The 27,675-nt window shown below is 36.8% G+C and overlaps 1 protein-coding gene across 8 annotated transcripts in view; it reads left to right on the top strand.

Annotated features, from left to right (window-relative positions):
- Positions 1–27,675, top strand: part of KIAA0825 (KIAA0825 ortholog) — a 255,517-nt gene that overhangs the window by 83,023 nt on the left and 144,819 nt on the right. For all 8 annotated transcript variants that reach the window (XR_006416232.1, XM_044445741.1, XM_044445742.1 and 5 more), the window contains 6 exons: positions 4,730–4,827; positions 10,266–10,493; positions 12,977–13,242; positions 15,880–16,030; positions 20,067–20,257; positions 23,529–23,711. Coding sequence is in view for 7 of the 8 variants with exons in the window: in XM_044445741.1 (XP_044301676.1) it covers positions 4,730–4,827; positions 10,266–10,493; positions 12,977–13,242; positions 15,880–16,030; positions 20,067–20,257; positions 23,529–23,711 (1,117 nt within the window). In the remaining variant the exon portion in view is untranslated. The remainder of the gene's footprint in view (positions 1–4,729; positions 4,828–10,265; positions 10,494–12,976; positions 13,243–15,879; positions 16,031–20,066; positions 20,258–23,528; positions 23,712–27,675) is intronic.

Below are 27,675 nucleotides of genomic sequence, written 5' to 3'. Positions count from 1 at the left end.
CCAGCATAGAATAAATTTGAGCTCTGAGCCATTTTTCTGTTGTGAAATGGCTCTGATTAGCCGTATACTTAAGTTGTTCTAGTTAATTACAAAACACAAAAAAGAGAGCATTAGAACAGGAAGTTTGTTGTTCTTTGTTCAGCATATGATATGGAAACTTCAGACTTGATGCACAGAATGTTTGTAAAACTCCATCAAAAATAGTTATTCAGGAAATTCCTCTTATTTTTGCCAAAGGTAGTATCTGAGTTTTAGCTAAACCAAGAGTTTTCTTGGCCATCATTTTTTCCCTAGACCTAGTGATGACAAAGAGCAATGGCTGCATAAATTGGATGTAAGAAGAACACTTAGGGTTTATCTCAGAATAATCAAAGATTTCAGATCTTCTAACAGATTGTTTGTACTCTTAGGGGGTCTTAAGAGGGGTCAAATGACTTCTAAGAGTTCCTTAGCTAGATGGTTAAGGAACTGTATTAGGAAGGCGTATGTAGTTAAGGGTAAAGTGGCTCCCAGGGTTTGTAAAGCTCATTACACTAGGACTATAGCTGCTGCTTGGGCGGAGAGGTCGAAGGCTTCCACATTGGAAATTTGCAAGGTGGCCACCTGGGTTTTTCTTCATATGTTTTCATAGCATTATCACTTGGATGTAGTCTCTTCTGCAGATTCTGCTTTTGGTAGGAGGTTGCTTGTGAACCAAAAGAAAAAGAACTGTGAAGAAAGAGAGAAACACATAGTTCACACTACTTCTAGCTGCCATCAAGACAAGTTCCTTTGCAGTTTGCACAATGGCAACCTATGAAGGCCAATTTAGGTGGTTGAAGAAAGAAGCACAACTCAAGGAAGTACTGCCCATTGATGCTTTCTGATTGTAATCCCATGGCGGACAATAGCACCAAGGGACACAGTAGAAATAAAGTGAACAGTATTTTAAAAAAATATGTAAAAGGCGTACTAAAGTTATCTGCAGTTTTTTAAAAATAATTCAGCCTGAGTCCTCTGGAACTGAATACATTTTGGTTCTACTACTATAAAATGCATATGTTCATGTAGAACAGTATTTTCAAAAACATTTCATTTAATTTCAGTATGTTCATTTTCTTCCTGCAGTTACTTTTTTATACTCAGAAATGGAAGTGCTTTTCACTGAGAGCACCATGTATATAAATTATCAAATTCCAGACAGAACAAATAGATGAATACTGTTCACAAGAAAAGCAGTCTGAAAAATATTGTCAGTTACATGAACGTAAACACTATTAGAAATACATGGATTGGAGCTCAAGGTCTGATAAATTTCTACCTCAACGCCAATTTGATATCCCTGCCTCTTCCATGAAAGGAGTATCACCAGGGAAGCCAGTTAACAATTGTAAAATTCAGCAAAAAATATTTTTTCTAAGAAAAAAGAAGTATAATCTAACTTCCAGTCTCTGCTTATCCATACCTAATAGAAAACTGAACAACATGTGAGCATGGGATTAGTATTATCTTGTGGCACTGAGAAGAATTAACCCTTTCTTTGCTCATTCTTGGTTCTGTTCTTCTTGATTTACACTACAATCAAATTAGTGGAACATCCATACAGACCTAGTACAATTTGTATGAGAGCTGATCTTTTGAAGGAACCTGGAACATTCAGCAGCAGCCATGGATAAAGCAGAACATCCTTATTTAGAATGTTTGGCCAAATTATATTCTCCTTCCGGTATGCTTTCTCTTTCCTCTGGTCTTTCAGAAGTCTCTTGTTGAGATTTTCAAAAACATCTAACACACTTTTCATCTTCCTCTCACTTTTTTTTATTTCAGCAAGGAAGGTGAACTTTAGACAGATCTGATAATGAGTGCCAAGAAAAGCTTTTTCCAGTGGAGCTCTTTGAAACCACTCTGGGCAAACTTGTCAAGGCCTTAGGTTTTCAAGTTTTGCCTCAGGGGACTGGAAATATTTGCAAAGGTCTTTCCTTAACAGATTAAGAAGAAATCTATTACTTCATATAAATCTCTAGAAAGCAGTATAAAAGAATTACATGATCAGATTTGCAAAGTCATTGCCCTAATGGGTAGCTTTGAAGTCAGATAGACATTATATTGTCTCTGTGTGTGGATCCTAAAGATAGCAGCAGCTTCTCTAATAAAGATTATTTTTAAGAAGCATGATGAATAGAAAGTAGAGTTTCATGTGAACATAGTAGTCAAATATATTATTTTTATTAGCTTGGTAGAAAAGCTTAGAATCGTATAACAAAGTAAGACTTGCTGATCTTCCCCCCTCCCTGCTTAAAATGATAATAAATTTTTAAACATTTCTTTTCTCCATGACTCGTTCATATTTCCATGACCAAAACAAGATAAAAGGTTTTTGTTTGAGCATGAAGATCCCTTTAATCATTATATTTGCTTGCTTTTCAAAAAGATTTTACTACTAAATTACTAGATATAGAGAATATGTTAATTTCACTTTAACTGTATTTATTGGAACTGTATTCTTTTCTCTATTCCTTATATGGAAGAAGTGGTACAGCCACTCAGGTAATGGAAGGGTAACAGCCAAAATAACAGCCAAAAACAGGGAAGCATATGATTGACTGTCAGTTGACTATTGGGGTAGACACATTCAATCATAGGAACATCCTGGCCAATGAGAGTCCTACCCCAATGTGATGTTCATATCTTCCAGAAGAAGCAGCACCCAACAGTCATCATCGTCACCTGCACAGAGGCCTAAGGCATGCTCACCTACCCAAGGGAATCCACATGCTGGTCATAAAAAGAGAAAGGGAGAAAGAGGTTTCAAAAAAGAAAATTAAAACAAATGAAAGGGGTGGAACATGGTGGCAGAATGGAACAGGGAGCAAGAGTTCTGTACAATGATGGTGGACAGTAGGGTGTTGCATCACCTGGTGCTTTCTTCCATCTCATCTGCCTAGTTTAAGCCTCTGGACAGGGAAAATGGACCAACATCAGACATTTAGCACCATGTGAAATCATGAGCAGGTGTTTGCTATCAGAGGTGATAACAAGGCCTGCATTCCAGTACTGCAGTAGCTTACATTTCAGACATGTGGTTCCTGTGGGAATCTGCCAGCCTCCCCTGTAAGCCTGCTTATCAGTAGGTTGCTTAGTTACGGCTGCACTTGCTAGGCTGAGAAACTTTTCTGTTAGTTTTCCTAGGGCTAGGCTTCATGGCATTAGGAGCAAATATATAACTAGGTGCTTGGGCAAAACTCCTCTTTGTTCAGAGATTTTGCCCAGACCAGTAGACTTTGTTGACTGTCTGTTCCAGCTGATAGGAGTCTTGCTGATTAATTTGCTGATTCAAAGCATGCTAGCATTGTAAGTTCTTCATTTTACTCAATAGATTTCTTTGTAAGCTAACCTAGACCTGGTGTATCATTTTCCTTCGGATTCCAAAAAAACTTGAGCCCACTGTAGGGGGTATAGCATGTGGGGAGGGGAAGTATAGTTAAGATGCAAGCTATACTGACTCCAGCACCTTCAGATAGTCGGCTTCCCAACAAAGCTAGTGGTGAATGTTGCAGGTTGCCGTGGTGCAGCTACACACACTCTCATAGTGTGGCTATAGACACACTTTGCTTCAGAGTCTTCTTGTTGCATGTCACCTGGTGACCTAAGCTATGGTCCAGCTATGGTCCAAGTTATAGGGACATCTCCATCCCTTCCAATCATGTTTTTCAGATCTCATCTAAAAAGTGGGGATTACTCGTATTACATGTAATTTGCTGTGTATTTTTGTCCTCTCAATGCTGTATAACAGCACATTGTGTGGAAGGAAGGGATTAATATGCACATTTCCCAGAATTTCTACTCATACCTTGCAGGCTTCACTTAGGTAAGGCAGGGTTAACCTGCACCCTCCAGGCTGCTCTTCCCATATCAAGCAGCCTAGCTTAGCTGCTTGACTATCATGGAGAGCCACAAAGCCTCTCTACCTCTAAACAGGCATGTAATGACCTCCAAATAGTTTTGTTATTTTATATTGTGATTATAAGAATTAATGCATGCTAAAATATCAGAGTTAACATTCGTGCATGCAAAACTTTTGTAGAGCTTGGAAGGGCTGAAACTTTGTTCACCTGTATTATTTGCCCTTGAAAAGTTTAAGTATGGAACTTAAAAAGGAAATTTGTTGATAACCTGCATTTTACTTTTTGTCAGTATTTCCTTAGAACTTGCTGAATATCTTTTTAGAATAGTTTCCTTTAATTTAATTTTGAATTTTAATAAATAGAACATAAACAAAGAAAAATAAATACATACATAAAATAAAAAATTACAGTTTTGAAGCATAAAGTTTGATTATATGCATGGCAATAAATACATATGCAAGATACACGCATGCGCGCGCACACACAGACACACACACATGGTTTCTTGGACATAATTATGCATAGAATTCAAGAAAGGCAAAAACAAATGTATTTGTTCATTTATATCTAAAGGCTACCTGTTCAAAAATGGAAAGAAAGCATTAAGTCCTCCACCCACTGTAGGATTGAAGATGGTGGTTTGTCCTTCCAATGTTGCAATATTAGGCTTACAGCAGTTAAAAAGGTGTGGATAATGCATTTACACTGACCTTAAATTTCAAGAAGCAGGTAGAAAATTGGGAACATGCATGTCTGTATATCTTTTTAAATGATACTGATATATGTTACAGGAACTTTTTCATGAATTTTGTCTTAAATTTGATCCTATTTATCATGCTGCACAGGAGTTCTGAAGAAAGCTGGACAGGGAGAGCTTTTAATAGGGGAAAGTAAAGCAAATGAAACTGGTGTGCTTCCTGAACAGTTACTTCCGCTAAAAAAGGTGAGTAACATCAAAATTAATAAGTCAAGCACTCAAAGTCATATTTTCAGTTCCATCAGTATAGACGAGGGCCTGTTAATATATTTATTATGGATCCCAATTACCTAGATGTTAATATTTCACAGGACTTACATAGAAATTAGTCTAAACTTTGGGATGATCCATCCTCCTCTGGTCAGTAGGGAGGACCAATGTCCTGCTAGTGTTCCCCTGTAGGGGGCTATCCTAGATTTCCAGATGGGGCTTGCCCTGCTGGCAGGCAAAATGGGCCTTTGCTCATCTTCTCACTCACCTCATTTTTTAAATGTTTGCAGGTTCTCTCATCCCCACTGAACATCGAATTTATTTTAGGGCAGGGAAATCTCCATGGGGAATTAAGAATCAGCCTCATTTCCACCCCTCCCACCTCCCAGGATCAGATAGATCATTATAGGGTATTTTTGCACCCTTCCATTTGCAGTGGATTGCACTGGCTAGAGGATATCGCTAAGAATATATTAATTCACATGCCCTCCTGAAAATAAAAATTCACAAATTATATAAAAGATTATAAATATATTTTATAAATATAAATTTCCTATATATAAGTGCTCATATTACTTAATGTTTGCAAAGACCAAAGTGAAGAAAAAATTCATAAAGAAAAGTTTGTGAATATAAAAGAGGTGGCTAAACCATTCTGTAGTGACAGCATTAAAAGAACAAAGCCACTATTTGAAGGACAAAAGATATGGATCTGTCACTGCATAAGGTTTTATTTAATGTTCCAGATGTTTCTGTATTTGAATATATATATATATATCTCCCATTACCCATTTCTGCTTAAGTTTGGAATTTGTGATTGTCATTTTCCATATTAAATATTAATGTGCCTATTATCCTATATGGAAAATCTCTTCTTTTAATTTCTCATGGTTGATATAAATAGGAAACAAACTTCTGTTTTTGCAGTTAGTACACAACAACAGTTGTACTGCTGCAACAACCTTAGAGCAAACAAGAGGGACAGTTCATCCTTCACTTTCTCTGAATACTAATGGACTTTGATTTATAGAACTTTTAAGTGATACTTATCAAAAGTAATACATCACATTCAAATAATGTTTTAAGCAACTAGCATCATCTGTTTAATATGATGTAATATGTTTGGCTAAAACTCAACAAGGCCAAAGGGCTCATTAATCTGTTCATCAAAAATTCTTATTTATATACATATGGTCTCAAACTGGAGGGAGGTAACTAGTGGGGTGCTGCAGGGTTCAATCCTAGACCCAGTGCTCTTCAGCATCTTTATTAATAATATAGATGAGGAAGTACAAGGAAAGATGATCAGATTTTCAGACAATACAAAACTGGTTGGAATAACAAACACCCCAAAAGGCAGAATGAAGACTTAGGGCAATCTTGATAAACTGAAATGCTCATCTGAAAGTAGTAGAATGAGATTGACTAGGGACATGTGCCAAGTCCTCCACCTAAGAAAAAGAAACCAAATGCATTGATACAAAATGGGGAATACATGGCTCAACAGAAATGAAAAAGAAAAAGACCTTGGAGTAATTGTGGATAACAGGCTAAAGATGAGCCAACAATACGATACAGCTGCAATATGGGCAAATGCTATTTTGAGATGCATTAATAGAACTATTACTTCCAAATCGTGAGAAGTACTAGTTCCCTTATACTCCTCATCTGGAATACTGTGTCCAGTTCTGGGCACTAAGATTTGAGAAAGATGCAGAAAAATTAGAAAAGGTCCAGAGGAGAATAACAAATATGATGCAGAGTTTGGGAACACTGCCTTTTGAGGAGAGACTGAGAGAACTGGGCATGTTCAGCCTTGAGAATAGAAGTTGGAGGGAAGACATGATATCATTCTATACGTACCTCAAAGGCTGTCACAAAGAAGATCAAGATTTCTTCTCACTGATACCAGAGTGTAGGACATGGAATAATAATTTAAGTTGCAACATCTTAGATGTAGGCTAAATATCAGGAAAAGTTTCCTCACTGACAGAGCAATGTGACATTGGAACCAGTTGCCTAGAGAGGTCAAGGGCTCTCCCATGCTAGAGACATTCAAGGTAAAACTGAACCATCATGTAAGTGGGATGGTGTAAACTAGTGTCCTGCAACAGTAGGAGGTTGGGTTTGGTGGTCTTCCAGGCCCTTTCCAGCAATACTATTTTATGATTAAGATTCAGTGTTCTTCTTAGGGGGAAAAGATCATAGGGCCTTATGACATCAAATGGATCACAGAAATGACCAAATTGGGTTACTGTTCCCAATGCTAACATCAGAGAATAACTAATTATTATGCCACAAGGTTTTATGTCCTTAGCAAATTATTGCCTCTAAATTGGAAAGAATAGGGCAGTATATATGGCTTTGGGTGAACAAGGTGTTAAAAAGCAAGTCATTCAGATATTAAAGATCAAAGGAATGATCCTATGCCCTCTAGACTTTGTCTGAGGGGCCATAGGATAATTTAGATTTCCAGCTCTTAGGTTGGAAGCAATACTCAAACCACAGAGCTGGAAATAAAAACTCCGACACACACACACCTCTCCATCATCTTTCAGCTCATACAGAAAGAATTGTGCTGGCTGCTGTCTGAGGTTGAGAAAATGACCTCAGAGAGGCATAGAAGAAGTCATGTTGTGGGAGGAGAGAGGGGTGGCCAGGATAAGATGTATTCTGAAACTGCTCTAACCTACTTTCTCCTCTTAGATGCTATCACTGGGTGGATGGAAATGACTGTCTAGCAATAAGATTGTCTCTGCTGTTCCTCTCATTCTGCATTGACCGAGTGAGGTCTGGGCCATATGCATTTCCATAGGACTGACCCCTTAAAAATATAATCAAATTAATGTTTGCCATGCTGTATGCTTTTATTAGCATAAGATGGTTGAAGCCACCTCTACAAGATGATAGTATGGGCCTCAGCCTCTTCCCCCAAACATGACATGACAGCAAAATGTAGAAAAGAATCTTTTCCTGTTAAACACATCTAGAAAGGGCAGGACCTTAGAGCAGTCCAATAAGCTGCAATAGAGGAGTAAAATCCTATTTTGAAATGAGAATCAGCAGACAAATCATGGATCAATCAGGAGAAGAAGAATCAAACATGACATCCACAGTGACAAAGAAGTAAAGGACAGTAACAAGTTTCTCACTGAAGTATTGAGTCAAACCTATGCTGAAAACTGACTTTCATGCTAGGGTGGAAAATTTCACTCAAGCCACTCAAGGAAAAAAAAATATATTGGAGTGCTCAAATGCAGCACATGATAGTTCTATTTAATCAACTAAAGCCTTAGAAATCCACCCTGCTCTCAAGGAGAACTAGTGACCCTTGAAAGATATACCTACTCTAAGAATGTATTATCAGCTGCTGTAATAGGCAAAATAGGTGCTGGGGGACTATGGCTCTGCACCATGGCAGCTATGCCATGGAGTACCGCAGGAGTCCATTTTGTCCCCTTTGCTGTTTAACGTCTACATGAAACCACTGGGAGAGGTCATCAGGAGGTATGGGCTGCGGAATCATCAGTACGCTGATGATACCCAGCTCTACCTCTCGTTTTCCACTAATCCAGGTGAGGCAGTGGCTGTGCTGAACCGGTGCCTGGCCGAGGTTATGGGCTGGATGAGGGCCAATAAACTGAAGCTCAATCCAGACAAGATGGAGGTCCTGTTGGTTGGCGGATCGGGCTTCAGTGAGGGTGAATTGAACCTAGTCCTGAATGGGGTTGCACTCCCTCTTAGGGACAAGGTTCGCAGCTTGGGAGTGCTCCTCGACCCAGAGCTTTCACTGGAAGCTCAGGTGACAGCGGTGGCGAGGAGCGCTTTCTTTTAGCTTTGGCTGATCCATCAGCTGTGCCCCTACCTGGAGTACAACTGCCTGGCGACAGTGACACATGCATTGGTGACTTCCTGACTTGACTTCTGTAACGTGCTCTACGTGGGGCTACCCTTGAAGATGGTCCGGATAGTTCAGTTGGTTCAAAATAGAGCTGCCAGGCTGCTGACGGGGACTGGGCGTTATGTTCACATGACTCCAGTCCTCCGTCAGCTTCACTGGCTTCCCATTGAAGTCCGGGCCCAATTCAAGGTGTTGGAGATGACCTATAAAGCCCTAAACGGCTTGGGTCCTGGTTATCTGAAGGAGCACTTACTTCCAAGTATGCCCGCCCGCCCGCCCCCTGAGATCTGCGGGAGAGGCGCTTCTCTGGGAACCCTCTGTGAAGGAAATTAGGAGGGTGAGTACTCGGAGGAGGGCTTTCTCTGTGGTGGCTCCCAATCTATGGAATGCACTCCCCAGAGAGGTCCGCCTGGCGCCGTCGTTATTTGTTTTTTGGCGCCAGGCGAAGACCTTTTTATTCAAATGTCATTTTAACTGGTAATAGTATTTATTTATTTTATTCTTTGGCCAGGGCGACTTAATTTATACTGTTAATTTATATTATTTTAACGAAGTTTATTTATGTTTGTGAGCCGCCCTGAGGCTTCGGCAAATGGGGCGGCATAGAAATTTTCTAAATAAATAAATGGTCTGGCATAACTATTCAGATGTTGGATCTTTCTATCATCTAAGGTAGAAATGCAAGATTGTTTAGACATTAAGACAAACAATATTTGAAGAATGTAAAAAGGTTTATTAGAATAATTCAAGTTTGACCCCAAATTTCCCTTTGTTGGTAGGGAAACAAAGATATTCCATGTAAAGAAGCAATATGTTTCATGTTGATTGCTGCTCAACAAGTTATTACACTTAACTGGAAGAATGAAAAAAAGAGGAGACAAAACTTTTTTACCAGTTCTGGTTCCTAGATTGTTTAAGAAATGAAGTCAGCCCCAAAGGAAAAAAAAAACAAAAAACTTAAATTCTGAGAGTTGCTGAGACAATTTTTCAGGAAGAAGTTCCACACCTGTTGGGGAGGGGGACAAAGACTTACCTTAAGTTCTTCTCACATGCAAAGATACTACTTATATAAGAACCTGCTCCTTTTTGTTTGTTTCTTATACGATTTTTCTTATTCATTTCACTAGGGCTTACATAGGAAACGTATCAAGTAAGGTTGCGATGTACAGGGCTTTTTTTGTCATAGAACGCACCGGAATGGCGTTCCGGCACCTTTTTTTCCAATGGATTTTACGAAGTGATTTTGAATAGTAGCAGATCAGCAGCAAACATCATTAACATAGTGTCTGCAGGCTGCTTTTGTGTCTGCTATCTGCTATCTGATAGTGAGATAGTGAGGGCGGGCGCTGCTCTTGGCTTGGGACGCTGCTCTGCTTGGAATTGGTGTGTGTGGTTGTGCGCTTACTGCTGGCGACGTGAGTTCTGGCACCTTTTTTTTACAAAAAAAGCACTGGTGATGTATGTCATTTTTAAAAACCCTGTTCAATTTTTGTTATTTACCTTTATATTTCAGTCTGCCATGCTAGAGTTTGGCTGGAGAAATGCATTTAGAGACCTGTCTTCTTCAGTAGCACATTGTATAACAATTGTAGTTGAAGATTTTTCCAGTAAAATTCTGCAGTATGAACAGAATGAACAGACTTCAGCTACCTGCTATGTGATGCATCTTGTATATGTAAAGCCCATGAAGGAATCCTGGGGTGTAATACATGAGAGGGAACAACCAAAACAAATTTCCAAGGTATGTATGAAAAGATCTGAAATGTTACATGGCTGGGGAAAGTCAGATTTATTTTCCATTCGCTGAACAAGTTGCATTTCCAGTAATACCCAAGGATCCAAATGTTTGGACTCAGTAACTGCCATAGATTATTTAATAGTACTTTATAGACTATGGTTATAAAAAAGAAAACAAACTTAACATTTACCAGGGACTTTTTTTGAAATTTCATTAAACACCCCTAATTTATCTCCTATAGGTGAGGACCTATGAAATTTGGAGAGGGATGGTAGAAACATATTCTCAGACATTGGCATGCCACATTACTGATTCCCCAGGGAAAACTAATCAGTTTCTGCTAAAAAAAAAAAAAAGAGAGAGAGAGAGATACCACCGGGGAGGAAAACTCTAGAAAAAACACATAGATGCAAAAGGCGTTCTTCAGATCTGCCTTGAACATGGGAGATAAATTGGAAGCTCGAGCACGGAGCTGTGGACTGGGGACTGAAGAGTTTGGGGTTGTGAATGGAACAGCCAAAATTAAAAACAACAACAACAACTCCATAGAGAGTAAAGAGTCTTCTCTTTGCATCAGTTCTCTCCACACTGTGGACCAGTTTATATATCCAGCAGATAAAAATGGCAAAGCTTGTCCTGTATGCCATGCTTCAGTGTTGCCTTATTTATAAATAAAACTGAACATACAAGACAAACATGTCAAGAATAGTTTAACCTAGACGTTGTCCTGACATTAAGTGAGATTTTCTTGTGTGTATGTGTGTGTGTGTCGGTGTGTGGATGTTCTGAAGTCTTAAGTGTCCAGTTTTACCACTTATTTTTCTGAATATATAAACTGGCTTTGTGAAGCCACACTCTGTATTAAAAGTTCTACATCTGTGAAGTTTGCAACAAAATGCAGAAGTAGGTTTATATCATTGCTATTTTTCTCTCTACTGAAATATTGGTGTATTGCCTACATTATATAAATGTTGCAAGCTGCTTCAAGGAGTTGAGAGTAAATGTACCAAATCAGTGGAAATTTCATAAAACAGACTTAGAGTGGGGAAATACGGGGGATTTTCTCTCTAGCACTGCCACCACTTATGAAGAAACTGCTTCTTCATAGGCTACCAGTCTGTTCCCAGGTAGAATTCAAAATGCTGGTTATAACCTATAAAGCTGCATGTAGCTTTGGACAGGGCTATTTAAAATACTGCCTTACAACCCTGCTTGGTTCTGTAGAACATCTTAAGGCCCTTCTTCCAGGACCACTGCCCTCAGAGGTGTCTCCCTGAAAGAGGGACATTACAGTCATTGCTCCCATGCTGTTGAACTAGCTAGGTTTGTTCACTTTTTTCTGTCTTTCCACTGGCTAGCAAAGATCCTTTTTACTCAGGAGAGTTTCTTGGGTGCTATTTTTATTTTTTATCCAATAATTGTCAAGTTTTATTGCATTTCTTTTTACTTTTTTAATCCATGTTAATTATATGTGTAACCTGCCTAGAGAATCATTATTTTTGGTAAAAAGCTGGGATACAAATCAAATAAATTTATAAGTACAACCTCCTGATAACTGTGTATGAGATGGTTCCTTGCACTAGACAAAAGATAAACTATGAAACAAGTTGGTTTACTGAAAGGCTATTTTGTATACAATGTAATACTAATATTTACTTTGAGGTGTTCAAAAGTCACACAAATTACACTGTTGCAGCTACAAGCCTCTTAGACTTCTTTTACTGCAGGCCATATTCCCTAAGCCTCCACATAAGCCAAATAACTAACTAACTAACAAACAGGTCTAGCTCTGACTTCAAAAATGCTTCCTGTTGTTTTTCTGGCTGCTTGGACTATTCATCAGGGTTTAAGGCATACTTATGTAACCTTATTCTTGAAGGATTTTAGGGCAGCTTTCTTGAATAACACAGGCACTAACTCTTTTATTTCCCCTCTGTTTTCTCTTAGTCCTTCTGTAACAGCAGCACAACTTATCTCTTATTGATTAATAATCAACTCCCTCAGTAACTGATTCAACTCTGTACTGTCAACTGCCATTTCTCAACTGCCTTTAGTCATATTACTAGAATTCCTACCCAATCAAAATTGCAATTATCTGCTCCAGGCCCTATCTAAAAATATTACAAATGATCATCTGTTTCTCTTCCCCCTTTGTAACACTACCAGGCAACTGCTACTAAAGCATACTAAGAATATCACCTGGTTGTCTGCACTCTGTGCAGCTGTGGAAATCATAATGGTTTTCTATACAGAAGAGATACCATCTGTGAAGTATCCTTTATCTTTCAAGTTTTTCCAACTTTAAACAGAAAAAACATGCACTTGGCTAAAAGTTGTGTTTTTGGAGTTTAGTCTTTAATATTAGAAAGTGAAATGAGCATAAAACGTATAGTTGTCTTGTGCCAAGCATAATACTGTTGTACTGCTGATGCATTGAAGAATGCTGTCAAAGTAAAATAACTGGATGCCACATTTATATTCCTTAGTTTTGTAATGACATTATGGAAGAACTTGACACATTGCTTCCTCTGGCTCTGGCGTGCAGAGATGAATCTCTTCAGGAAATTAGAGCAACTTTTGTGGAGGCCTGCTGCAAAGTAGCAACAGCTGTCCTGATGAGGTTGGAGGAAAGAAGTAAAGATGTCCCTTCCAGAGCTCCACTACAGAACCTCTATACTATTCTCTCCACGGCAGTGCATATCTGTCAGCATTTTAAGACATACCATGATTTAATGAAAGAGCCCAGTGGAAAGTGAGTTTCTTCCATTCTATTGCTTACACATACCCATAGATGCATGTAAATGAAACCATTATGTTTAAGTGATGCAACAAATTTCTTTTATCAAAAACCTCAAACTGAAAACCATATTACTTCTACTCCTTTAATATTTTTTTTCTCTTTCCATTTCTTTTCTGATCTACTATACCAGAGTTTTCATCCTCCACATGTTACCAAGACATTTGAGTGGCATCTCAAACTTAGCATAGAATTATAGAATAGTAGCGTTAGAAGGGTCCTGTAAGGCCATCAGGTCCAACCTGCTGCTTAATGCAGGACTCCAAGGTAAAGCATCACTGACAGATGACTGTCCAACTGCCTCTTGAATGTCTTCCATGTGGTAGAAATGCTATTATCTGTGAAGCGTCAACTGGCCCTCTCTGGAATGGTGCCTGATTAGTGTCTTCTACATTTCAAGGATACACACATGCTGATACCTAGAAAAGAAGGTTTCTCTCTGGTCCAGCTATGTGTTAATCTTTTCATGATTTTATCCATGAAAGTTACAGCTATTGATTTGTACTTCACCAATATCTCACGTGTGTGGAAGCTATACTTCTATTAATGCAGATAGAATCACTCCTATTTCTTTCTAAGCCTTCCTGTATTTAGTGTACTGTGTTCCCTGTAGGCCCCATCAACAGCATCATCTAGCTAGTTGACCAGACAGGAAGACTTAGCTCTGATTATGCCTTTTTTGCTCCCCATAGTTATCTTTTCTCAAGGGAAATTTAAATAATTGATTTAGACAGAAGTCCTAAGTAAGCTCCATTCTGTACAGTGGAGATTACTTCTATTTAATTATACCTAATATTGTGGTTTGTACTGTCAAGTTACCATTTTTGCAGCTTTCTAATTTTCTGATCAAGGTGGCATAATAGTTGGTTGCTATAAAAATGAAAAATAGTTAAAGTATCTATACTGCTCATGAGCATAGATAAAAATCTTAGGTCATGTAACATTTTGCATACAGAATATTTAAAATGTTTGGTTTTAAAATGTTTATATTTTGAAAATTTGTATTGTATTTTGTTGTTTTATTTCTATGAACTGCTGTAAACTGTCCAGCAAGCTTCAGCTTTTGTATATTATAGAAATGAAATTTTAAAATTATGAATAAGCATATTTCTGAAGAATTTCTGTTTGGCACTGTATACAGATGATACTAAGCAAAGCCACCTACTGGAAAACCATGGCCACCCATCCTCCTTCTCATGTGTGTTTAGAGATCTGCTGCAAAAAAAAAAATAATAATAATAATTGACTTCTCTTGCTATTCTGACCATGTGACATCCTTTGTCAAATCCTTTACTGGCTTTCTGACAACTTCTTCTTAGCCTTCGTGCCTGATGGTCACCCCTTTCTTAAAATATTTTGAACTTTTTCTCATTTCTTTAACCTGAGGAAATGAGAAAATAAATAACTGTAATAAAATTATAGTTAGAGTTGCATCTCAACTGGGCAGTTGGTGTAACTCACTTAATGATTTGGCTTTATCAGTTGGAAAAGATGCAGAGAAGGGCAACAAAATTGATCAGGGGAGTGCAGCAGCTCCCCTATGAGCTGCGGCTATGACAATTGTGACTGTTCAGGTTTGAAAAAATACAAGTAAGGGGAGACATGATAGAGGTGTTTTAAATAATGTGGTATGGAGCAAGTAGATAGGGAGACATTTTTCTCCCTCTCCCATTATGCTTGAACCTAGGGTTATCCCATGAAGTTGATTGGTGGAAGGTTTAAGACAGATAAAAGGAAGTACTTGTTGACACAGCATATAGTTAAACTTTGGAATTCATTGGCATGGCAACCCATCTGTATGACTTTAAAAAGGTATTAGACAGTTTCATGAAGAAGGAGGCTATCAGTGGTTACTAGCCTTGCAGAGGTGGCATGCCTGCATTCTCCAGTTGCCGAGGAGCTGAGCAGGAGGTCTTGCACTCCCTCTGCTTGAAGGAACCTGTGGGCATCTGGTTTGCCACTGTGTACAGAGCGCTGGGTTAGAGGGACCGTTGCTCTGATCCAGCATGTCTTATGTTCCTATAATCTCTTTTGTTAGTCTTCTATAAAAAAATCTAGGTTGTAAACTTAGGATTCACCTACCTAAGTAAACTTCTAAGGCATCATGAACATAGATTTTCTGTGCTGTTAATTATAATAAAACAAACAACACTGATGACAGCATGTCACAACAATAATCTACAGTAATATAAGAATTATCTTGCTTGGCATATTTCATAGCATTACAGCATTTACTTAAAAATAGCTAATTATTAAATTTTACATTATTTAGGAACTACCACTTAAGAATTGCACATTGCATTTCAGGAACAGCTAAACAGCCATCCAGATAATTTATATAAACACTTTTTCAAAGGGATGGTACCGCTCTTTTTCTAAAGTAGTCGTAGAGTGCACATTTATGAAACGGCAGATGTAGATTTTCAAAGAGCCTTTATAACAAAGACCAGATTTAAAATGAATGTGGGTTTAGATTTAAGAATCAAGTAGAAATGAATGATTGATATGTACTAATCCAAACCATTTGTAGGTTGTTACCTCCTACTGCACTGCTCTTAAATCTTTTCTTCTTTGATCATTGCATTTGAACAGGCCCTTATTTCTGATGCCTCTGCAACAATATCAGGAACTGATCAGAATTCTTCAGTTTCAAGTTACAGGCTACTGCATCAGAGTTTGTGCTACAAGCATTTTACAGGATGCTGAGAGCCACTACTGGGAAGACAGCAAAGCTTTTTATGAGGTGTGAAGTTAACTATACTTCTCTTTTATACAAATGTGTCTTTTTGTTTTCTTTTTGATTAATTTTATATATAACTTCAGTGCTAGCTGGAGTAAATGTGCCATTTTTAGATTTTAGCTTTCTGACAGTTGTCCATTTATATTTCCCACTGAGTTCAATTAAGTTTAGGTAGATGCAATTAATTTTATGTAGAGGTTAAGATTAAAGTCCCACTGTATATCTTATAAATAATATAATTTCCATAGTCATTTGTGCATGACTGTATCTGTTCAATCTGTGTAATACTAAAGCTGTAATCCTATATTTATGACCTTGGATCAAGTTCCACTGAACTTGAACTTATGTATGAGTTCACATACATAGGACTTTCAAAGGCTGTTCAATTCATTGTTCATGGGAATAGCATATCAAATATATTAACCCATTATTTTCTTTTTAAAGCTCTGTCAGATGCCCCAACCAGTTTAATCCAATAATTCCTAAACTGTGTTCCAATGCATTCTATTTAACCACAAGGAAGAAAACAAATGAAACAAATATAAGTTCCTGTGATGCCAAAATATCTGCTCATACAAGAGACTACCTGTTGCATGTATTACTGAATCACTGTAGGAAGGTGTCACTACTGAGATCAAGTAATTCTGTCATTTCTCTATCACCATGTAATCATTCCTGATGTAGAGACACAGCAGAATTGCATACTATCATAATTGCATTCTTGGAACAATTTTCTGGTTTGCTTAGCTCAAGACAGTATTTTTCTTTGAAACTTTTTGTGAAAGAGTTATAATCGGCTAGAGGTGTGTTGGGATTTTCTTTATACAATATATGAATTTTTAAAACTGTCTTGGAACAATAGTTTCAAATCCTGGGTGACTGATTCATAGTTAATGCCATAGTTAAATAAAGCAGTGGGAATTTGCAGGCAAAAACAGAGTCACATTGAAATCTTCTTACTTACTTACTTACTTACTTACTTACTTAATATTCTGCCCAATAGCTGAGCCTCTCTGGGAGGTTAACAAAATTAAAATTAAAGCAAAGTTAAAAATACACACAACAATAAAATTAAAAGAACAAACCCATAATTGCAATTGCTATTATTCAGCACAGAAGCAAAACAGGGATACAGAAATAAAATGGGATGTATAAAAACTAAGTTAAAAGTGAGATGGTTAACGTACTGGGAAAATAAAAAAGGACTTCACCTGGCATCAAAAGAATACAAAGTAGGTTTCAAGTGCACCTCTTTGGAGAGCTCATTCCTAAGCCAGGGTTCCAGAACCAAAAAGGCCTGCCTCCTGATAGCCATCTGCCTCACTTCCTTTGGAAGGGGCTCCTGGAGAAGGACCTTGAAGATTACCTCAGGTTCTGGGTAGGTATATATGGGAGGTTACCAGAGTGCGGATTACTGTAGCTAGGCTTTCTCTGTCCTGGTTGTAGTTCATATATCAATTTAAGGTGATAAAAGGTGCTTCATGCCACTGATTATCTTGTACCTCAAGTGATAATTCTGGGAGGAATTCCAGGAGTACCCCCCCCCCCCGACTATGAATCTTGTCCCCTGCCCCCCAATTTATTTATTTATTTTCAAAAAATATATATTAGAAAGGGGGAAAAAAGAAATATATGGCCCTTGTTCTTTAGTGGGAGTGCAACACCATTCAGAATACGTTGGTTATCATCCAACTAGACAGCCACTAGCAGCACCTCCATCTTGTTTGGATTGAGCCTCAATTTGTTGGCTCTTATCCAATCCATTACCATGCTGAGACACTGATTAAGAGCAGCTACTGCCTCTCCTAGATTTGATGAAAAAAGAGGTATTGCTGAGTGATATCTGCATATTGGTGACACCTCAGCCCCAGCCCATATCTCAGCTTAATCTGTCCCAGTGGTTTCATGTAGATGTTAAATAGCATAGAGGATAAAATGCAACCCTATGATACTCCTTGGCACAACTGTCATGGCACAAAACAATAATCCCCCAGTATCACATTCTGGAGCAAGCTGGTCAAGTAGGAGCAGAGCTACTCCAATGCAATTGTTCTTGTATGTTAAATCCTGTGGTGTTATATGAATCTTTCTAGAACAGGGATAGGAGGAAGGCATTCAAGGCATCAACTCCCAGAAATTCCTTCCAGCATGGCTGAAGTCCAAAATCTACTTTTTAGCCCACTTCTGCTCTGGAAGGGTGACTTGCCAGCAGAATGGATCAAATACCTGCTTTGCTACCAGACTCGCTCAATTTTAGAATAAGCATTTAGTTTAACAAACGCATGCTTCAATTTTCAAAATGTATATCTCCTAATTTTCAGAAATGAAGTTGTCTATTTGTAGATAATACTGAATGATCTACCTAATACTGCCCAGCTGTCTGTTTCCTGGCATACATTTGAAATAAAAGCCTGCATCTGTTTTACATATTGTATGAAGCTTGCAAAAAATAGTAGATGTTTATCCATTTAAATATTTTGCAATAACAACAAATGCCAAATGGAAAAATACCACATGAAACTTTCAATTAGAACTCTTCTCTTTAACTTGGTTTAAACTTTTGAAACAAAATAAAGTGATGAAAAGGAAAAACTTCTCTATATACTGTTACATCAAAGCTTCAAATAGTTACTAAAGGTACAGAATTTCATAAATTTTAAAAAGTTAACCAAATATAGAATTTGTACCAAATGGAAAAATACTATTTTTAAGTTAATGTTTTAAAAGGCTTTAGGATGCTTCTAAATTATTGAATATTTTTGTGAAAATTAACCATTTTAATGCTAAGAATAAATTAATTAATATTAAAAGATTTACTTGTAAAAACAGTTTACCTGCATTGTATTTACAGTGTAGTAGACAATGTATAAGAATCATTTATACCTCCAGCATAATATATAAATACAGATAAAATAAATTCCAGGACACCAATAAAATATGCACATATGATTATTCAGTTTGATATTAAACTTGGAAATATTGTGTGCAAAGCTCTGCCTGGTAAGGTTATTTTTAATAGTTGTGAATCATTTATATTGTGTGGGTGTGAATATAATTATATATTGTATAATATACATACCATAATAACATATTTTCATAAATTATAATAATCTGACAAGGAATTATAATAATCTGAGCAATAAACTATATTTGTATGAAAACATCAGTGACGATGTTAAATTGTTGCTTAGATGTATTTGTTTCTGCTATTAAAATATAATTGTTAATGATGATACATTGTTATAATACTATAACATTATATTAATACTAAATAATATTAGAATGATTTAAGAATTCTAACACTGAATACACATTTACGTAGTAGTATGTCAATATGTCCACTGAGTGCAATAGGGCTCAATCCCAGATGGCTATAAGTTTTTTTTCCTAACATGGATAGTGTGTTTGAGAAGTTATTTCTTATATGTTGTGGCAGGATGAAGGCTTTTCAAGTAGCCCTCTGCCTAAGGTTATCTAAATATTTTACTAACTGTACCAGCAGATATAGCCTTCTAGTCTAGTCCTCCTGCTGCACCCAACTTCATGAGTCATTTGTGCTATGTAACTGTAACTCAGCTTGTAATGTGGATATTAATTCCTCTTTGCTGAGAAAATTATTCTCAGTAGCACTAAAACTAAACATGGTAGGAGTTGTCCCATAGCTGGTTGATTTACAGTGGAATTGTATGAGTATGAGACAGGGAGTATATGTATACATTTTAGTAAATGAATAACACAGTGATATGTTTATTTGCATAGTGATTTTTTAAAAGTGTGTGAGGCAGACAAGTTTATAGTAATTCAAATGTTTTTGGTTTGGAGTAATGGAAGAACACTGATTCCTCAGTAGAAACAGAACAGAGATGGTTTTTTTGGTGTCAAAAATATGTTTTACATCTTGTGAAGATTCTGTTCTGGTAATCCACATATCCTGCTCTTCAACAATTTCCTCTCAGCCTGAACTGATTAGATTCACTGACTCCAAAATGACATTCAGGAAGATGTGTTTCTGTTGTTTAACATTTGCTGGTTTTGCCAGGGGGAAAGATGCTCATTCTCTGTCCAGATGTGGCATTATTTCTGCTGTGCTCTTCATCATGATCTATGGACTGTTCTACCCCCTGTGTTAGCCCAGGAGATTCTAACAGAGGTGCTGGAAGAAACTTTGGCACTCTTTGCTAGCAGATACTTTCAGGCCCAGCCCAGTTACAAAAGAACACCACAGATAAGGTAATGATTTATTCTTATTGGTGCTCTGTTTATTTAGCATCCAGAGCAGCTTACATTAATGAAAATGTAATGCAAAGATCATAAAATAACATATTAAAACATTAGAGGTTAAGAATACGTTCTAGAAAGAAATTCATATAAAATCAGCTTCAAAGCAGCAAGAATTGTACATTATAAATCTGTTGAAATAAAGTTTTAAAAAGTTTTGCCTAAAGAAAAACAATGAAAGAGGCATCCTCTTATAGATTATCAGCTTGCTTTTGTGTGTGTATGTGACTAAAGTTTAGGTTCTCTGGCCACATTATATGTAAGTTAAGCTCATCTCAACACAGTTGCTAAACTACACTTCACTATTACAAGTCTGAGCCACAGTGAGCATTGGGCTCACGTACTTTATCCTTTCCTTTTCTACCTCTGAGGGTGGACAGTTCTGTTTTAGATTAACCAGATTCAGCATGTCAACTGAACCCTAAATGGTTTTTCATCTTAACTATGAGTTGTGAAACAAGACAACACTTAAAATTAACCACAGTTTGCCTACTCTAAAATGGAAGAAAAAAATCTACATCTAGAACAGATTTTTGAGGGCACACTAGTGCCTGCAGGTGAAAGAATAAAATGCCTTCTCCTATTCTGCCAATGGAAGCCTTCCCATTCACGGTATGATATAATTGGGTTTCATCCATTATGCTTTCCATTCATGAGAATAAAAAGATTGAGTAAAAGCTAACATAACTCCCTTTTAGAGTGGACCTATTTGAAGTGAATGGGGCTTTCTACTTCAGATACGTATCTTCCCATTCTTTACCGAATTTCATTTTTTTGGTCATGCATGTCATGGATTTTTACTTTTTAAAAATTGCATGTGCCATGATTAGTTGTGAGGATGAAGTAGAATAACAATATATTAAATATTACTATTGAGACAGTAGAAGAACAAGAAGAAAGCAATAATAAAAGCTGAAGCAAGACAAATTCAACCTTCAAAATATATTCCAACATGTGGTTTAAGCTGCAAAAAAATGCTTCTTAGTAATGTTAACTATGTACAGTTTCTATATTATAGAGATAAAAAATAATATCCAGCTGTTCCATTCTGTTAGTGCAAATGATGTTGTGCTAGGAGAAACTAGGTTGTGAACTATGTGCAAGAAGAGGATTGAACTTAATGTTTGCATAAGCACAGTTGTGCATAATTCTTGCACAAACAGTTATATAATAGATTATGCATTACTCTTGCACATCCTATTGTGCAGACACTTTTGCGTCACACTTCTGCAATAAAGAAAACCTGGCAGAACTCCTTTAGAGCAACATTTGAATTTGTGGAATGTCACCATGGGATGCCTCCAATGTGTATACAGCGGTACCTTGGCTCATAAACTTAATCCATTCCATAACTCTGGTTGTGACCCAAATTGGTTGTGACCCAAGTCAAATTTCCCCATAAGATTCAATGTAAATAAGGGTAATCCTTTCTATAACTATTTTTTTAATCAGAAAAATTTGAAACAAAGTGACAAAGAACAACAAAGTACCAAAGTACTGTACAGTACAGTGGAGAACACTAACCTAGGTGGTGGGGGAGGTTATTGTTTTGAGGGAGAGTCCCCCTCCATAAGGACATTGGGGAGATCTCTTTCAGGAGTTTCCTCTCTTCTTTGTCTCTTAGCTGCAGGGTCAATTTTGGTGAAAAAATTGTCTATAGTCACCTGATTTTTCCTGCACTGCATAACCCTCTAGAAATGAGAGACCATGTTATTGTTCATCAGATGCAACACTCTGTTCGTTACAGTTATGTAATGCAACCAGCATGATCGTGGCCTTCTCCCCCTCCTCCAAGTGTCTTCCCTGCGTTCGTGCAGGGAAGACATGCGTGATCATGGCTATGCTGTGCTGTGCCTGTCTTTCCTGCAGGAGCGCACCCATAATCACACACGTCTTCTCTTCACAAACATGACTGCAATTGTGGCCATCTCCCCACTCGGGGGCTGGGTGGGGAGACGGCTGCGATCTTGCTTGCCACCCAATGCGGAGTTCGCAACCCAAGTCAAAATTTTCATGAAATTTTGATCATGAACCAAGACGTTCGTGAACTGAGGTACCACTGTATTTCACTGTATTTATGAAAATAACCTACTCAACTCTTAATTTAATGTTCTGAAAAATTAAAACAAGAATACAGAATCACTATAGTGCAGTTGACATCTCCCTTTTATGTTGTCTCTGTCTTTTTATTTTTATTTTATTTTATATTAGGATTTTCAGATTGGAATTTGCATACTGCCCTGGTATTGTAAGATGAAAGACAATATAAACATATTTGAAATAAATAAAAAGAAATAGTGGAGAACATAGGAAGTTTCCTTATGCTTGGTCAGAGCAATGGTGGATCTAGCCCTGTACTTTCAACACTGACTGGCAGCAGTTTTTCACAGTTTTTTAAAACTGTTGTCACAGACAGAATCCTGACAATTATAGTTTAGTGAAAAGTGCTGAGAATTCTTTGTTAGGACATGGCCTTCAAGTTAGAATTCTATCAGAGTCATTTGAAGGAGCTGTATACAGAAGGGACAAGCAGCAATAGGATAGCCATCTTCAGGGGCTGTCACGTAACAACACAAATTCTCTTTGGAGCTACTAGTCCTCCTCTCTCCACATTCAGGAAGAGATTCAAGATACGTCTTTTGAAGTTGATCCATACAAATATTTTAGAACTACACATACTTTAATTTATCTGTTCCATGCTCTGCTGTCAAATGAAACTGAACATTTAGTTTCTGTCTTTGCGCTCATCAGCAGGAGCGGTGCAGGGCTCAGGAAGAGAGTGGGTCAAGCTGGCAGTCTTGTGAGAGCTCACCCCAGCACATGTAGTTCTAAAATGTTTGTGTGGATGTTATTTAGAATTCTATATTACCAAGTGTTATAATTCCAGTTTAGAATCCAGTGTGTGTATCAGCATGATACACAACATGTGTATCATATGTATGTTTTCCTTTTTATTTGCATGGAGATGCTAATCAACTTGTACAAAACAATTCAGATGTAGATTACCTGTATCCCTTAAGGTCAATAACTGTTAGAAGCAGGGAACCTCTGTGCATGCTTCTGGGATACTGTTACAGTAGTTTTCTTTCATTTTGCCTGATATTTTCAAGAAATAAAAAGAGGGATGCTTCATCCTTATATTAAAAACCTTTTCAGGTGTTAGCAAATGATATTGTACTGTATTGTAGGATTTTTTTCAGGGTTCTTGTTCTTCCTCTTACAGAATAGATGTTGCAGCAATTCTGATGACCTGTGAACACATTTTGTGGTCAATCTGTTTATCTGTGCAAGAACTTTTGCATCCTTGTAAAGACAGAAATCCTCATATTTATAAAATACACAGACATTGCAATAATTTACTAACAGCAGCTGTTGTTTTAACTACACCTCTGGAGAATCTATATAAGTAAGTATGATGCAATACTTTCAGCCAAGTGTACATTTATCTTTAGTAGAAGTAACCATTGTATGTTGGCTCATTTGCAGTTGCATGAGTGTGGGAAGGGGGTGGAGGGCTTTTAATGTCAGAGTACAGTAGGTACCAAACCTGGACATTGATTAAAAGAGGGTCCAAACACGCTTTTTCACCATCTGCTTTTGCTTGATAGTAGTCAAACAGTAAGCTTTCAAAAGAAAGCAAAGGTGCAAGTGAACTTAGCTTTCAAAAAAGGGTGTAGTGACATTTACACACTCTGTGGTGAGATCCTCTCCTCTCCCTGCTCACCTAGTCCTCCAGATGATGTGCATTTTGACTTTTTCCCAGGACACTAGATGCTCAGAAAGTGCAATAGTGCATCTCACTCTTAAAAGAGGATATTGATAGGGCAGAGGAAGGTTTCTGACGGGGACATATGGTTGTATAAGTAAGATGGGTAGAAGACATTCTGAAAGATTTAAAAAGGCATTGATCTAGGAAAGCAAGATTTCTCCAACAAAATGTGGAGCAGATAATAGGGGAAGAGGCAGAATTCTGAGAGGAAAAAGATAAATGGGGAGAGAATAGGCAGCAGTAAAATGTACACTTGACTAGTAGCTGCAGAGCTGTGGAAGGCTGAATGTTCTTAGTTGCAAGTGTATAATAATATACTGCCTAAACAAATCATGTAATTATAAAATACCTTTTTAACTTGTGGGTTTAAATATATAACCTGTCTTGGATCCATTGTGTTGGGAAAAACTGTAAATAAATAAGCTGGGTAGTGGCAAGAAATTGTACATTTTGCTATCATTTTGAGGCATATTTTTGTTTCAGTGCAAGTGGAGAAATCAACTTAATTCTTCCAGGGTTTTTCACTTTTTTTCATGAGTTTATGAAGAACATATTAATATGCATTCCAAAATACACAGTCTGCAGCATATAACCAAAAATGTGTGACTGCAATTCTTTCTTAGTTTTTTCATAGTATTGTCATATTCTTCAGTATAATTTTATAATGTAATTTTTTGAGAGAAAGTCAATGTTGGAAGAAAAGCCACACTAATTATTCTTAAAACAATGAACCTTAGGAAAATAACTGTATTTCTTTGAACAGTCCTATCAAGATCTGCATTTTAAGTTTCAGGAAAGCGTATTTTCTTTTTTCCAAGTCTTCATGCATAGAGGTAGTTACATAATGTTTCCTTTGAGACTAAACAAAATAGCCCAATGTCCATGTGTGGATCTTACATAGTGTAGCCAAGAAAAATTGCCACAAACTTACTATCAGTCAATCAACTATTGTACAACTTACAACCCATAAACAAGTGTTAGGAATAGCTATCTTTGTTTCCTTAGAGGACTGAACGCTGCTGTGCAGCCAATAAACCACATCAGGAATGTGGCATGCTTGACCCAACCATGTGCCTTGAATCTCTTTGAAGTACAGCATTTCTTTTACTCTTCTTTCGGACAAGAATTTCCTTTTAGCAGATTTTACTAGAGTGTATATTTTAATATGTGAGAGGAAAAAGCATAGTATACAAAGCGTTATCTGTGATTCATGGAAAATTGGAAGCTTATGTTTATCATTACTAGTTAATTTATAAAAGCAAGCACAATGTTTATTTGACAACTTTTATGCTATATCAAGCCATGTATAAAATATAGTTAATCTTAATAGTTTGATAAGGGTAAAGCACCATTTTTCTCAACACCAGCAATGAAAGATATTGACATGGTTTACACACCATGAAAGCCCATCATGGACAGCCAGCCATGATATATTGTCATATTGTGCAGTCACACACCATTTTGCACAGGGTTGCTTATTTTTCACAAACAACCCACTCTGACAACCCATGACCTGCTCTATTGGTTGTTCATATTCCAATAGCTTGTTATGTCATTTGTACCTAGAAGAACGATTACATTATGGGTACCAGCACAGCAGCTTTTTCTTTTTTTAAAAAAATCAAATTTTATTATTTTCTCTATAAATCCAATGCTAAAACAACAATTATTCAGGACATTGGACATACTGGGTTGACATCTTATTCTTTTTTACAATCAATAACCATATTCAATCCTATGCATAGTCTCGTTTCTCTAGCCAATAATAAAAAGTGTTCCAAGTTTGATAGAAGTATGTGTCTTCCTTCTCCTTCAAAGACAAGGTCAATCTGTCCATCTCCGCGCAGTCCAAAATCTTTTTTAAAATCAACTCTTCACTAGGTGGCTCTTTGCTTATCCAGTGTTGGGCAAATGGTAATTATATGTAAAGTCAAATGTATAGCTTGTTTATTGAAGTCATCAGGAATAATACCTAATAGAAAAACTTCAGGTTTAAATGTTAAAGGTTTTTGCATCATTTCCTCAAGCCATTTGTGTATTTTAACCCAATATTTTTTGCCTTAGCACAAGTCCACCACAAATGATAAAAAGTACCAGGTTTGTGTTTACATTTCCAGCATCCATTTTGGAAACATTTTTGCTAATCTGTTTGGCAATAAATACCATCTGTAAAACATTTTATAAAGATTTCCTTTATATGAAGTTGCTAAGGTTATCTTAATATTTTTACAGCTTTTGTCATTTCTGTAACTCAATATTATATCCAAAATGTTGTGCCCATGTTATCATACTTTCCTGAACTTGTTCATCTTCCATTTTCATATCCAAAAGAAAATTATACAACCTTTTAATCATTTTTTCATCTGACTGTAAAATCATTTGATCAAATGCTGTTAGTTCCTTATAAAAACCATACATTCTATAGTCTTTAATATATCTCGATTGTATTTGAATCTTGTGCCACCAAGAAAGATCAATACCCTGCTCCTGTAGTTTTTGATTCAGCTTCAATTTTCCATCATTATCTAATATATCATCATATCTCACAATCATATTAAAATTCAATGCATTTGGATATGTAAGAGCTTCCATAGGAGAAAGTCGGCAACTTAGTATAAAGCTTTGTCTTTAGCTTTTCCCAAACCGACATCATTGAGTTTCTAATATACACTGAGTTTCTAATATACATTGAGTTTCTTACACTTCTCATACCACATATAAGCATGCCATCCTATTTGTAAATCATGCCCTTCAAGGTACAGAATTCTCTTATTTCTTAGAGTTATCCATTCTTTTAACCACATTAAAGCACAAGCTTGATGGTATAGCATCCAATCAGGAGGACCAAAGCCCCCATTCCCTTTGGCTTCCTGAAGCATTTTTAATTTAATCCTTGATTTCTTCTTTTGCCATATAAATCACAAAACTTGGGCATTTAAATCATCAAAAAACTTTTTATCAATTTTATAGGAATTGTTTGGAATAGGAACAAAAGCTTTGGTAATATATTCATTTTAACTGTAGACATTCTTCCCAACAGTGATAATTGCAAATTAGCCCATTTTTCTAGATCACTCTTAATCTCCTTACATAGTTTAATATAGTTATCTATCAATGTAACACACTTAGCTGTAAGAAAGAGTCCCAAATATTTAACCTTTTTAACAATTTGAAGGTCTACTTGCTCCATCAGAGTTGTTTTTTGCTCCAATGTAAGATTTTTTTACTAGCACTTTAGTCTTTATTTATTTTCATCCCAGTGACTTCACCATAGTCTTCTATCATTTTTAAAAGTTTAGGCATCAGTACCAACGGATCTTCTAACATAAAAACTAAATCATCTTCAAATACTTGAATGTTATAGCTTTCATCTCTGATTCTAGCATTTTTAATATCCATATCTTCTCTAACATTTCTATTTAGAGCCTCTAAAATCAATATAAATAAAAATGGTGATAAAGGACATCCTTGTCTTGTTCCCTTTTGAATGACTATGATGTTTGTGAATTCTCCATTGACTATTATCCTAGCAGTCTGTTTTTGATAAATGCTTGATATTGCGTTAATAAATTTTCCATCAAATTCCATTTGTACTAATTGT

The sequence above is a fragment of the Varanus komodoensis genome, unplaced genomic scaffold (genome assembly GCF_004798865.1).
Source record: "Varanus komodoensis strain SLA01 unplaced genomic scaffold, ASM479886v1 scaffold5, whole genome shotgun sequence".
Classification (NCBI taxonomy): domain Eukaryota; kingdom Metazoa; phylum Chordata; class Lepidosauria; order Squamata; family Varanidae; genus Varanus; species Varanus komodoensis.
Note: the sequence above shows the minus strand (reverse complement) of the source record. Positions and strands in the feature narration are given on the sequence as shown.